At 41.7% G+C, this 12,296-nt stretch overlaps 1 protein-coding gene across 14 annotated transcripts in view; it reads right to left on the reverse strand.

Moving 5' to 3' along the window:
- ARHGEF3 (Rho guanine nucleotide exchange factor 3) overlaps window positions 1-12,296 on the reverse strand; it is a 347,163-nt gene that overhangs the window by 187,981 nt on the left and 146,886 nt on the right. For 2 of the 14 annotated variants that reach the window (XM_015446083.3, XM_045386027.2), the window contains exon 1: window positions 11,270-11,397. The exons of the other annotated variants lie outside the window; for them this stretch is intronic. In XM_015446083.3, the coding sequence (XP_015301569.1) occupies window positions 11,270-11,365 (96 nt within the window). In that variant the 5' untranslated portion in view covers window positions 11,366-11,397. Of the gene's footprint in view, window positions 1-11,269; window positions 11,398-12,296 lie in introns of those variants that run through there. 14 annotated transcript variants of the gene reach the window in all.

The following is a 12,296-nucleotide window of genomic DNA, read 5'->3' on the forward strand; positions in this document are numbered from 1 at the left end:
GCTCAAGCGATCTTCCACCTTGGCCTCCCAAAGTGCTGAGATTACAGGCATGAGCCACCGTGCCCAGCCAAAACTGAGAAATTTTAAAAATATTTATTCTTTTAAAAATAAACATATTACTTGCTAATCTAATTACCACATTTTAATAAAAATTAACTATATTTTCAGAAAAATAGTCATATTGTTTTATGTTTTGACTACTCTAATGTTTGGCTGCACAGAAGACAGCTGGATTCACATATCTGCTCCTGCAATAAAGCTGCTATGATTTGTTATTTTGGTCGACACATACAAAGAACGTCTGTTTTGTATTTATGTTGTCAGTACCCTCTAGGCCTTGGGGACTCCTAGGGCTCCTCAGATCACACTTTGAGAACCACTCTTTCAGGCCACTTCACCACTCCACCAAAGCTGTCATTCATATCAATACAAGCATGTTACTTCCCATTTCCTTCAAACCATCTCTGGCTCCTCTGGTTCAGAGTTAAATCCAAACTCTACTCACAAAACCTCTCCCATCTCGCTAGTCATATATGTCCAAACTCCATTACTATGCTCTTTTATACACCGAATACTCTGCCACTGCTGGGTACATGTAGATGATTAAACCCATTCCACTCATTCACGCCGCTGAGCTTCAGCCTTCCTCCTGCCTGAAGGACTCCTATGCATCTTTTACAATCCAGTCCAAAGGTCACTTTCTCTAGGAAGCCTTCTCTGATTCACCCTTCCCTTACAGTTTTCTCTTTTTGTTTTTTAGGTGTTCATTTTTTGAATAGGTAATATACAAATGCACAGGATTAAATTCCAAAAGGGTATAGGCACCATATGATGATGTCTACCTCTCTCACATCCCAGACATTGCATTCTTCCACACCTGCTCTAGACATAAATAAGCAAATCATCTATTTTATCCAATGCTAACACACTATAAGTACTGCTCTACGCTTGCTTAACATTGTATTTGGGAAAGCTTTCCACGCTATCAAATAATCAATTTTTTTCAGTAGTTGCAAATTACAGTTTTAAGGCCGGGCGCGGTGGCTCAAGCCTGTAATCCCAGCACTTTGGGAGTCCGAGATGGGCGGATCACGAGGTCAGGAGATCGAGACCATCCTGGCTAACATGGTGAAACCCTGTCTCTACTAAAAAATCCACAAAAAAAAAAAAAAAAAAAAAAAAAAAAAAAAAAAAAACTAGCCGGGCAAGGTGGCGGGCGCCTGTAGTCCCAGCTACTCGGGAGGCTGAGGCAGGAGAATAGCGTAAACCTGGGAGGCGGAGCTTGCAGTGAGCCGAGATCCGGCCACTGCACTCCAGCCTGGACGACAGAGCGAGACTCCATCTCAAAAAAATAAATAAATAAATAAAATAAAATACAAATTACAGTTTTAAAATGTGCAATAACGTATTTATTTAAGTCCCTATTGACTGAGTATGTATGTAGTTTCCAATCTTCTGCTGCAGCAAATATCCTTCTACATAAACCAGCCTACATGCATAAGAGACTCTGTAGCATTAATATCCAGAAACAGAACGGTTGGGGTCAAGGGAATGTGTATTTGTAAGTTTGCTAAACATTGCCAACTGGCCTCCATAAAGCCTGCTCTAATTTATACTCCTACTGGCCATGTATAAAAGGTTCTGTTCCCCTCCTCGAACAGCATTATCCAACTTTCTAATTTCTGCCAGTGTGGTAGGTGAGAAATGATACCCTGGTCAAGTTTAAATTGATATTTTTCTAATAAGATCAAATCTCTAGAGTTGTGCTGTCCAATGTGGGAGCCACTAGGTACATGTGACTGTTTAAATTCACTTTTTTTTTTTGGAGACAGAGTCTCGCTCTGTCGCCAGGCTGGAGTGAAGTGGTACGATCTTGCTCACTGCAACCTCAACCTTGTGGGTTCAAGCATTTCTCCTGCCTCAGCCTCCTGAGTAGCTGGGATTACAGGCACACACCACCACGGTTATTTTTTGTATTTTTAGTAGAGATGGGGTTTCACCATGTTGGTCAGGCTGGTCTCGAACTCCTGACCTCAGGTGATCCACCTGTCTCAGCCTCCCAAAGTGCTCAGATTACAGGCGTGAGCCACGGCACCTGGCTAACATTCTACTTCTACTGGACAACACTGCTCCAGAAAGCACAGTGCTATGGAGGTCTGGATTTTAGCATCTTTCTTTTTACATAGAAATAAATGTAGTTATTTGCTTATACACTTTTGGTGGGAATGTAAACTAGTTCAACCACTATGGAAATCAGTGTGGCGATTCCTGAAAGACCTAAAAACAGAAATACCATTCGATCCAACAATCCCATTACTGGGTATACACCCAAAGGAATATAAATTATTCTATCATAATGACACATGCACATGTATGTTCGTTGTAGCACTATTCACAATAGCAAAGACATGGAATCAACCTAGATGCCCATCAACAGTAGACTAAATAAAGAAAACGTTGTACATATACACCATGGAATACTATGCAGCCATAAAAAGAATGAGATCATGTGTTTTGCAGGAACATGGATGAAGCTGGAGGCCATTATCCTTAGCAAACTAATGCAGGAACAGAAAACCAAATACTGTATGTTCTCACCTATAAGTGGGAGCTAAATGATGAGAACACATGGACACATAGAGGCGAACAACGCACACTGGGGACACATAGAGGGTGGAGGGTGGGAGGACAGGGAGGATCAGGAAGAATAACTAATGGGTATTGGGCTTAATCCTTAGTGATGAAATAATTGATAGAACAAACCCCCATGACACAAGTTTACCTATAAAACAAACCTGCACATGTACCCCTGCACTTAAAGGAACAAAAGAAGTGTACAGTTAATCATTGCTATAAAGCAAAAGAGACTCACTGGAATCTCTTTTTCCTTCTTACCTTTCCCTGCCCCATGCAGACAGGCTGGGCAACAAGAGGAGAAAGGGCTACAATGATCCTGATGACAAAGGATCAACCCTGCAACAAACCAGTACACTTCCCACCTGGGCGGCCACAGGCAGACACCAGTGACCCCGAGCGGGGACTGATTTCCTGGTGGCTGTTAAAACAATGCACCAGAGAACAAAGTGCCTTCAAAACTAAGAATAGAAGAACAGCTCCAAATAAGATTTCCAGGACTCTGCAGGAACAAATTCCTCCCTTGCTCTGTCCGTAATCCACCATCCACCCACAGCTTGACCAGCCTCAGCACAAATGTCCCCACCTCCGCAGTCCATATACACAGATCTGGGCGAGAACTGAAGGACAGAGTGGAAAGGGGAGATCCAGAGAAAGAGGTGAGGTGACAAGCACTTTGCCTTAAGGGGCTCACACCATAATGGTTCTGCAGTTGAGATGTGGAATATGTTTCTGTCATCCATGTCTTTGGCTTCAGATATGAGGGACAAGAAAACTCAGTTGTGCAATGTGATCCATAAAACTGACAAATCAGAATGGATCCTGTATTCTGAAAAGGTACTGAGGGAATGAGATCTAATTGTATCTGCTTGGGGGGGAATGTTAATTATAATAATGATAATGATATTATTATTATTATTATTAGCTGTATGCCTTTGGGTAAGGTTTATAATTCGGTCTCAGTTTTATAATCCAGAAAATAAAGGGGTTGGATGCAATGTGTGGTGATTCCTGAAAGACCTTAAAACAGAAATATCATTCGACCCAGCAATCCCATTACTAGATATATACCCAAAGGAACAGAAATCATTCTATCATAATGACACATGCACATGCATGTTCTATCTCATTCAGTTCAAAAATTCCCTGATGCTATGCACATGCAAACAAGGTATCATCAACACTGTCATCTTTATTCTCTCACTCATCTAGAAAACACTCATTGGACAGCTAATACGAGTCATACCCTGCACCTGACACAGGCATACAAACAAAGAAAAACACCGCTTCGCTTCTGGAGTAGTTTCTTAAGAGAGAAAGAAGGACAAGGGAGAATGGATGGAGTGAAAAATTAGAGCAGAGTTCTTCACCAGGAGCCAGGGGGCTGTACAGACATTTTCACAACTATGTGCAGGTTTCTAAAGAGAACACTCAAAGACACACGTGAACTCAGGAAGGCAGAGGGCTGGTGATTTAGTGAAACTATGACAGACCAAGCACCATGCTAAATTCTTAGTATGTGCGGGTGCTTGAAGGGTTGGTGCCCAAAACAGTCCACAAAGTGTTCATGGAAATATACACCTAAGGGATTTGAACCTGTGCTTGACTGGTGCAGAGCCTGCCTCTCTCCCCAGCATCAGGGATGGTCTCATGGCATGTGGCCTCTCCCTGCTGCTGTGCCTCCATCAACTCTCCCTTTCTCATATCAGAAGATCATAAGCATTTAACAGCCTTGCACTTGTCTGACCCGAGCTTGCTGTATCTGCCCAAGAGGGCTAGGAAGATAAGATGAAATAATCCCAGTGAAATACTCATCACTAGTCAGCACTTAAGAGGTACCAGTAGATCATCATTCATCATATATTCATTTAGGACCTAATACATGCCAGGCCTTGGGATAGGCGTTCTCATCACCTTCATCACTTACTGTTACTATGTTTAACATCCCCCACTCCCAGCAACATGCAGAATGCTTCACACAATATGCACTCAGTAAATGTGGTTCAGTGATGAGCTTGATGGTAGATATATTTATTCTTCAGCAAATATTTATGCCTTTTCCTGACCTCCATGGCTTGATCCTGTGAGGTGCAAGAGATGGTGTACCAACTCTGAGCCTACATCTTAAGAGACATCATGTGTTTCTGCTTGCTCCACAAGAGAAGAATATATATGTGGGTAGCACTGTCCAGAATGAACCCACGTAGGACAGACCACCCCAGCCAACCTGCACACTTATAAGCATAAGAATAAATGTTTGTTATTGTTTGCCACTGAGTTTTGGGGTAGCTGTGACTCAGCAAACGCTGACTGAAACAGTCTCCTTTACCCAACTCCAGAAGTTTCAGGCAGGGAGAGTGGCCCTGGCTTTTCTTACTTTTAAGATGCAGTTTCAGAAATTGGGTCATTTTGTGTACATCCCTCTTTCCCCAATTTTCTCTGGGCTGGTAATGTCCCATTCAAAGAAGACAGCAGGGACTATGAAGACCCATATTTTGGCCACCTTGGCACCCGGTGCAGAATCCAGCACAAAGATGGTTCTCAGGCAGTGCCTGATTGATGGAAAGATGGGATGAGTACAGTCAAAATCACTAGAGGCATCAACCTGGACCTCAGATGCTCAGAGCCACTGGTTCTGCAGTCCTCAAAGCACGGAAAGTGGATCCCACTGGTGATATAATATCATCTCAGACCATATGCAATAGACCTGCATATATTTATTATAATATGTTTTAGGAAACACATTTCCAACCTGTGATTTCAGGACTATTACTGCTTAGGATGCACCTAAGTCTAAAAAAAAACCAAAAACAAACCAAAAAACCCAAACCTAAAAAACCAAAAACGAAAAAGAGATAATTTAAATAAATACAGTAACTGAAAAATAATAGTACCGATGGTATGTGAATATGAAAAATGTAAGTGAAATTTGGGAAACACTGATCTATTACAAGTCTCTTTTTCCTAAAAATCACAATCATAATCATAGTGAGCATTTTTGAGCACTAACAAGATACGCTGTTTGAAGCGCTTCACAGATACTATTTTATAAATTCCTGATTCCCTATGAGGCAGGTACTATCAGCATCTTCATCCTGCAGGTGAAGAAACTGAGGCCCAGAGAGGTAAGGAACTTGCATAAGGTCACAGAGTAAGTGACAGTGAGGATTTGACTTCAGGCTGCAACTTCCAGGATCTCAGTCCTTGACAGCTATGTCTCTACTGGTTCTGCTTGGAGAACCTGGTACTGGGGAAGTTCAGCATTGCCCAGAGTTAACTGCAAAATCCAGAACTTGATCCTCAGACTCCTAACTCCCAGCCCAGTGCTCTTGTCCCTGCTCCACAAGGAATATGCTGGAGAGGACACCTGGGGTTAATCCAGAACTTGATCCTCAGACTCCTAACTCCCAGCCCAGTGCTCTTGTCCCTGCTCCACAAGGAATATGCTGGAGAGGACACCTGGGGTTTATGAGGACACCTGGGCTGTGTGAGGTCTGTGAGAGGAAAGGGAGAGAGGTGGTAAGCACTGCAAGGAAGACTTGGAAGGGAGAGACGGGGAAATAAGGATCTGTCATGAGTTATTTCAAGGCTGCCAAGCTGAGGCAGGTGCCCAAAGAATGCAGGGAAGCTAGAATACGGACAGAGATATTCAGCAAAAGAGGGCTAGCAGAGCAAGGGTTGGCACACAGGAGCTGCTTCCCAAGAGAACTGCCCACCCCGGCCAGTATAAGGAGCGAGTTTCCCGAGTTTCCCTAAGTGACATTCACTTTGTCTATATTTAGGTCCTAAAGCCACCCATTGTTTCTGTCCCAGTGAACAGCTGGGGTCACCACTCTAACCTTGCCCGCTCCGAGTCACACGTCTGAGTATTCCATCAAGAGAGGCCTTTTTAGGATCTGGTTTGAATCAACTTCCCCTGCCATGGCTCCTACTTGGCGTCCTGGGCAAGCTGTAAAAACATGGCTAGAATAGCGGCTTTAAAATGCATTCTCAACCTTCCATCGAATATGCTGCTTCCTTCCCTCCACAAAATCAAACTATGTCCATGTTTACCTCAGGACATAGGTGCCTCAGAGCCCTGTTGTTGCTAAGCCCTTACACACTAAGGTCTGAGCTATTCCAGAGGCTGATGGGGGAGGATCACTTGAGCCCAGGAAGTCAAGGCTACAGTGAGCTATGATCATGCCACTGCACTCCAGCATGGATGACAGAGCAAAACTGTCTCTAAAAGAAAAAAAAAAAAAAAAAAAAAAATATATATATATATATATATATATGTTCATAAGCAGACTAAAGTAGTTAGTAAGCCAATTATATTTTGAGTTCTAGTTGATATCCTTGGGAAATGGGTGCTTAAACACATGCATTAAATCATTCATTAAATCATTTGACTTTGAAATAGGGCAGATGTGAAAACTATTTTTGACTTTTTGTGCAAAATATTTGCATACTTTAGACTCATATCTGAGCTAAATTGAGTTTAGAGACATCTCTGATTTGACAAGTGGGGAAACTGAGTCCAGAGAAAGTAGTGACTTGTCATAGATGCCTCTTACTTAGGCACTGACTGGACCACAGCAAACATTCACCAAAATGGGACAACTTACCAAATCGTTGGAAAGGAAAGTGTTACTGCAGATGTTGCATATAATAGGAGATCTGGGAAGGACCCCACATTAAAGTCATCACATAGCACCTAATGGCTAAAAACATCATTTCTGAATCCATTCTTCCTGGATTTGAAACCTGATCCACTACTTAACCATTCAGGTGACCTAGACAAATTATTTATCTTCTGTAAATCTCAGTTTTTTGCCATCTGCAAAATAAGAATAATGATAATAGCCAATCCCTACAGTGTTGTAAGACTTTTATGACCAAATATGAGTAAAGTATTTAGCTAAGCATCTAACAAATGTAAGTTATTATCGTATTATATCGTTATTAACATTACATTAACTATCACTGACATGTAATCAATCATTTGAATGTTGTCAACTTTCATACTTGAAAGGCTCAAAAATTATTCATCAAGAGAGCAAATAGTGAGGTGAGTGAGATGGGGAAAGGCTGAAATTACCCCAGTCACATCAAAGTATTAAAAATATACATCTGAGGGGCATGCAGTGGCTCATGTCTATAATCCTAGCACTTTGGAAGGCCAACGTGGGAGGATCACTTACGGCCAGGAGTTCAAGATGAGTCTGGGCAACACTGCAATACCTGGTCTTGACAAAAAAGTTAAAAAATTAGCCGGGTATGGTGGTGTACACTTGTAGTCCCAGCTACTCGGGAGGCTGAGGTGGGAGGATCCCTTGAGCCCAGGAGTTCAAGGCTGCAATGAGCTATGATTGTGCCACTGCACTCGAGCCTGGGCAACAGAGAAAGACCCTGTCTCCTTAAAAACAAAAAACAACAAACAAACAAACAAAAGTATGTCTAAACAGTGTAACAAAACAAAAAGGCAACACAAAGAATGGGATAATATATTTGCATATAATATACTGAAAAGGGATTAATATTCAGAATATGTAAAGAACTCTTAAAACTCAGTAACAAAAAAATAAGCAACCCAATTCAAAAGTGAGCAAAGGACTTGAACAGACATTTCTGCAAAAAAGACATACAAATGGTCAATAATGCACATGAAAAGATGCTCAACATCACTAATCATCAGAGAAATTCAAATCAAAACTATAAGGTGATACCACTTCACACCTATTAGAATGGCTACTATTGGAAAAAAAAATCAAAATTAGAAGTGTTGGGGAGGATGTCGAGAAACTGGAACCCTTGTGCACTGTAGGTGGGAATATAAAATGGAATAGCCACTGTGGAAAACAGTATGGTGGTTCCTCAAAACATTAAAAATAGAATTACTGTATGTTCTAGCAATACTACTTCTGGGTATATACTCAAAAAAACAGAAAGCAGGTAGTGGGAATGTAAACTAATACAACTACTATGGAAAACAGTGTCGAGATTCCTTAAAGAACTAAAAGTAGAACTACCATTTGATTCAACAATCCCACTACTGGCTATCTACCCAGAGGAAAAGAAGTCATTATACGAAAAAGATACTTGCACATGCATGTTTATAGCAGCACAATTCACAACTGCAAAATCATGGAACAAACCCAAACACTCATCAATCAAGGAGTGGATAAATAAACTGTGGTATATTTACAGAATGGACTACTACTCAGCCATAAGAAAGAATGAATTAACGGCATTACAGCAACCTCGATGAGATTGGAGACTATTATTCTAAGTGAAGTAACTAAGGAATGGAAAACCAAACATCGTTATGATCTCACTGATATGTTGGAGTTAAGCTATGAGGACGCAAAGGTGTAAGAATGATACAATGGACTTTGGGGACTTGAGGGGAAGGGTGAGAGGGCAGTGAGAGATAAAAGACTACAAATAGGTTGCAGTGTATACTGCTTGGATCATGGGTGCAACAAAATTTCACAAATCACTACTAAAGAACTTATTCGTGTAACCAAATACTAGCTGTACCCCAATAACTTACAGGAAAAAAACTGAAAGCAGGGTCTTAAGAGATTATTTGTACACTCATGTTCATAGCAGCATTATTCACAACAGCTAAAACATGAAAGCAACCCGAGGTCCATCCAAGGATGAATGGATAAGCAAAATGTGGTATGTCACCGTTTAACAATATTAATTGACAAAAAAACACCTGTTTAATGTGGGGCATACAGTAAACAGCTCTCAAATCTTTCAGCCTTGTAATACAGAGGGTAGTTTTCAATCACTATTAGAGGTAATAATGAAATGCAAAATATGTACTATATATAATTATGCAACAGTGTCATATATTCACAGAGAAATTGAGTATTTGTTTCTCTGTTACCTTCAGAGCTCCATACAATATTACCACCATACGCAATAATGGAATATTCTTTTTTTTTTTAATTTTGAATTTTGCTTTAATTTTTTTTTAAACCAGAATATTCTTAAAGGAAGGGAATTCTGACACATATTACAACATGAATGCACCCAGAAGACATTATGCTAAGGGAAATAAGCCAGTCAAAAAAAGACAAATACTGTTTGACTCTACTTATATAAGATACTTAGAGTAATCAAAATCATAGAGACAGAAAGTAGAATGGTGGTTGCCAGGGGATGGGGGAGGGAAGAATGGAGAGTTATTGTTTAACGGGTATAGAGTTTCAGTTTTGCAAGGTGAAAAGAGTTCTGGAGATGGATGGTAGTGATGGTTGTACAACATTATGAATGTACTTAATACCACTAAGCTATTTACTTAAAATAGTCAAGATGGTAAATTATGTGTTACATGTATTTTTACCACAATAAAAAATTTGAAAAAAATGTATGTCTAGAATGGTCATACACAATGGTCATACACAAAAGCTGGAATCAGGGTTACAGAAATCAGTCCCAGGAACATAGTTGTGATGAGAAGAATAGAAAAAGCAATGGACATTGCCTTTAAAAAACAGTTTTGGCAAGCCAGGTGCAGTGGCTCATGCCTCTGACCCCAGCACTTTGGGAGGCTGAAGCTTGAGCTCAAGGAGGATTGCTTGAGCTCAGAGTTTAAGACGAGCCTGAGCAACATAGTGAGACCCACATCTCCACAAAAAAATGAAATAATTAGCAGGGCATGGTGGTGTATGCCTGTAGTCCCAGCTACTCAGGAGGCTGAGGCAAGAGGACTGCTGGAGCCCAGGCGGTCAAGATTGCAGTGAGCTGTGATTGCACCACTGTATTCCAGCCTGGATGACAGAGTAAGATTCTGTCTCAAAAAACAAAAATAAACAAACAAAGAACAGTTTTGGCTTATCCAAAACTTTAACAACTACCTCCACAAAAAAACAAATAAAAGGATAGGGAAAGTAACCTTCAGAGCTCCTAACCATTCTTCAACCCATGGAAACATAACATTTCCAGACACTCTTTCCAAAATAACCCAAACCAAACAACGATGTTCTTAATGAGAATGGTATCAAGTCTGAGTCTCCACTGATAATATCTGACTTCATTCTCCCAATAACAAACAGACTCAAAAACACCAGGATCACTTTAGGGAAACCTACAAAACAGTTGCTTCAAGCAGCATGAACTTCTAAAACCTAGTTTAGCCATATTCCAATCCAAAGAAAAAGAGAAGATCTTGGAAATCCACTTTGTGATTAAATAGCAACAATAAAACAGAAGGCGGATGCATCTTCTTTTCTCTCTTTTCCTTCCCATTAATCAAAATTATCCTCTTACAAAAATTAAAATAGTAGCATTGCAGAGCACAGCGTGAAAAGCCCTTCCCTTTGTTCCCCTCCAATCACATATGCTAAAGGAGGCCCTGACAGCTATGCACGCCACTCAGCTCACCCTCGCAACCAAGCAAAGCCATCTGCGGTCTTAAACACAGCCACACAGTGCTCTTCTGATTCATACTAAAGTGAGGCGGGAATCTGGCTCCATCATCCCAGGTGCTTTTAACAGCAGTTCTCTGATCAGTGTCTTGGAAGGTAAAAAGAACACTGCGTCCTCCCACACCTCAGATCCTGGCACCGCCCCCCAACCCGGCTGGCTCGGGTGGGAGTTGAGAGCTGGCCCATCCCAGGTTCAGCAGCAGGGGGCTTACCTGCGCAGGGACAAAGAGGCAGCACCACACCATGGGGCGCTCTGACCTCATCCACCCGGACTCGCCGGCTCCTAACTGCAGTGGAGCCCTGTGCATAGGATTCTCTGAACAGGGCTGAGCATAGTTTCCCTGAAGGAACTCCTCCCCGCCACTTGGGCTGCATGACAGGAAGTGACAGGGGCCATCAGTTACAAGTGTCAGAGGCTGAGAGCCGCACCAGTCAAGAGCTCCCCACCTCTCCTACTATTGCTGTTTTTGCAAAGCACTCTTTGAGCATTCAAAGGTAAACCAGAAGTTCAGTTTCTGACTGACAATCCCCAGCCTGTGAGAGACAAACAGTGCTCACTGGGTCCCCACCAAAAGCAATGTGAAGCATCCCGTCGGCTGCAGCGGGTGTGCTGCCTGCAGCTTTGCAGACCCAAACATCAGGGTGAAGTAGAAAAGAAAGCATCACTAGGAGAAGGGACATTGGGAGGAGAGCGTTGGGTCTTCAAAGAGGAATCAATGATCTACTTGAACTTTAACCAAGAATCAGTGTCCGGGATACAGAGCCCATACTGAGTCGCAGTTCAAAAGCAACTACACACCCATCCGTTTCTTTTTGTCTTATGCAAACCTGGCATCTTCCCTTCAGAGCCCTTTCAAAGTAGCTGCTTCTGGAAACCTCCCTTTCAACTTTTGTCATGGGTAAGAGGTCTTCCTGCTCAGAGCTATTATGGAAATAACTCATGGCTGACATTTCTTGTTTTATGAAGTGGGGATCTCACCAGAATGAACGTCTTGCTCCAGTTCCTTGCCTTATAAAAAACCCAGACCTCTTGGGTAAGGGAGACTGTCTCATAGGAAACTATAAGGTTTCAGATTGAAAACTATGCCTGGCTCACTCCTTCCCCACAAACAAACCAGCACTCTCACCCTCCTTGCACATTGGCAGAGGGTCTCAAACTCAAGGAGACATAACTCTAGTGTAGTTCTCAATTATTGATTTATTTCTTTTAGTTATCTAATGGGGTAGTATTTGACTTAC

The sequence above is a fragment of the Macaca fascicularis genome, chromosome 2, assembly GCF_037993035.2.
Source record: "Macaca fascicularis isolate 582-1 chromosome 2, T2T-MFA8v1.1".
NCBI lineage: Eukaryota > Metazoa > Chordata > Mammalia > Primates > Cercopithecidae > Macaca > Macaca fascicularis.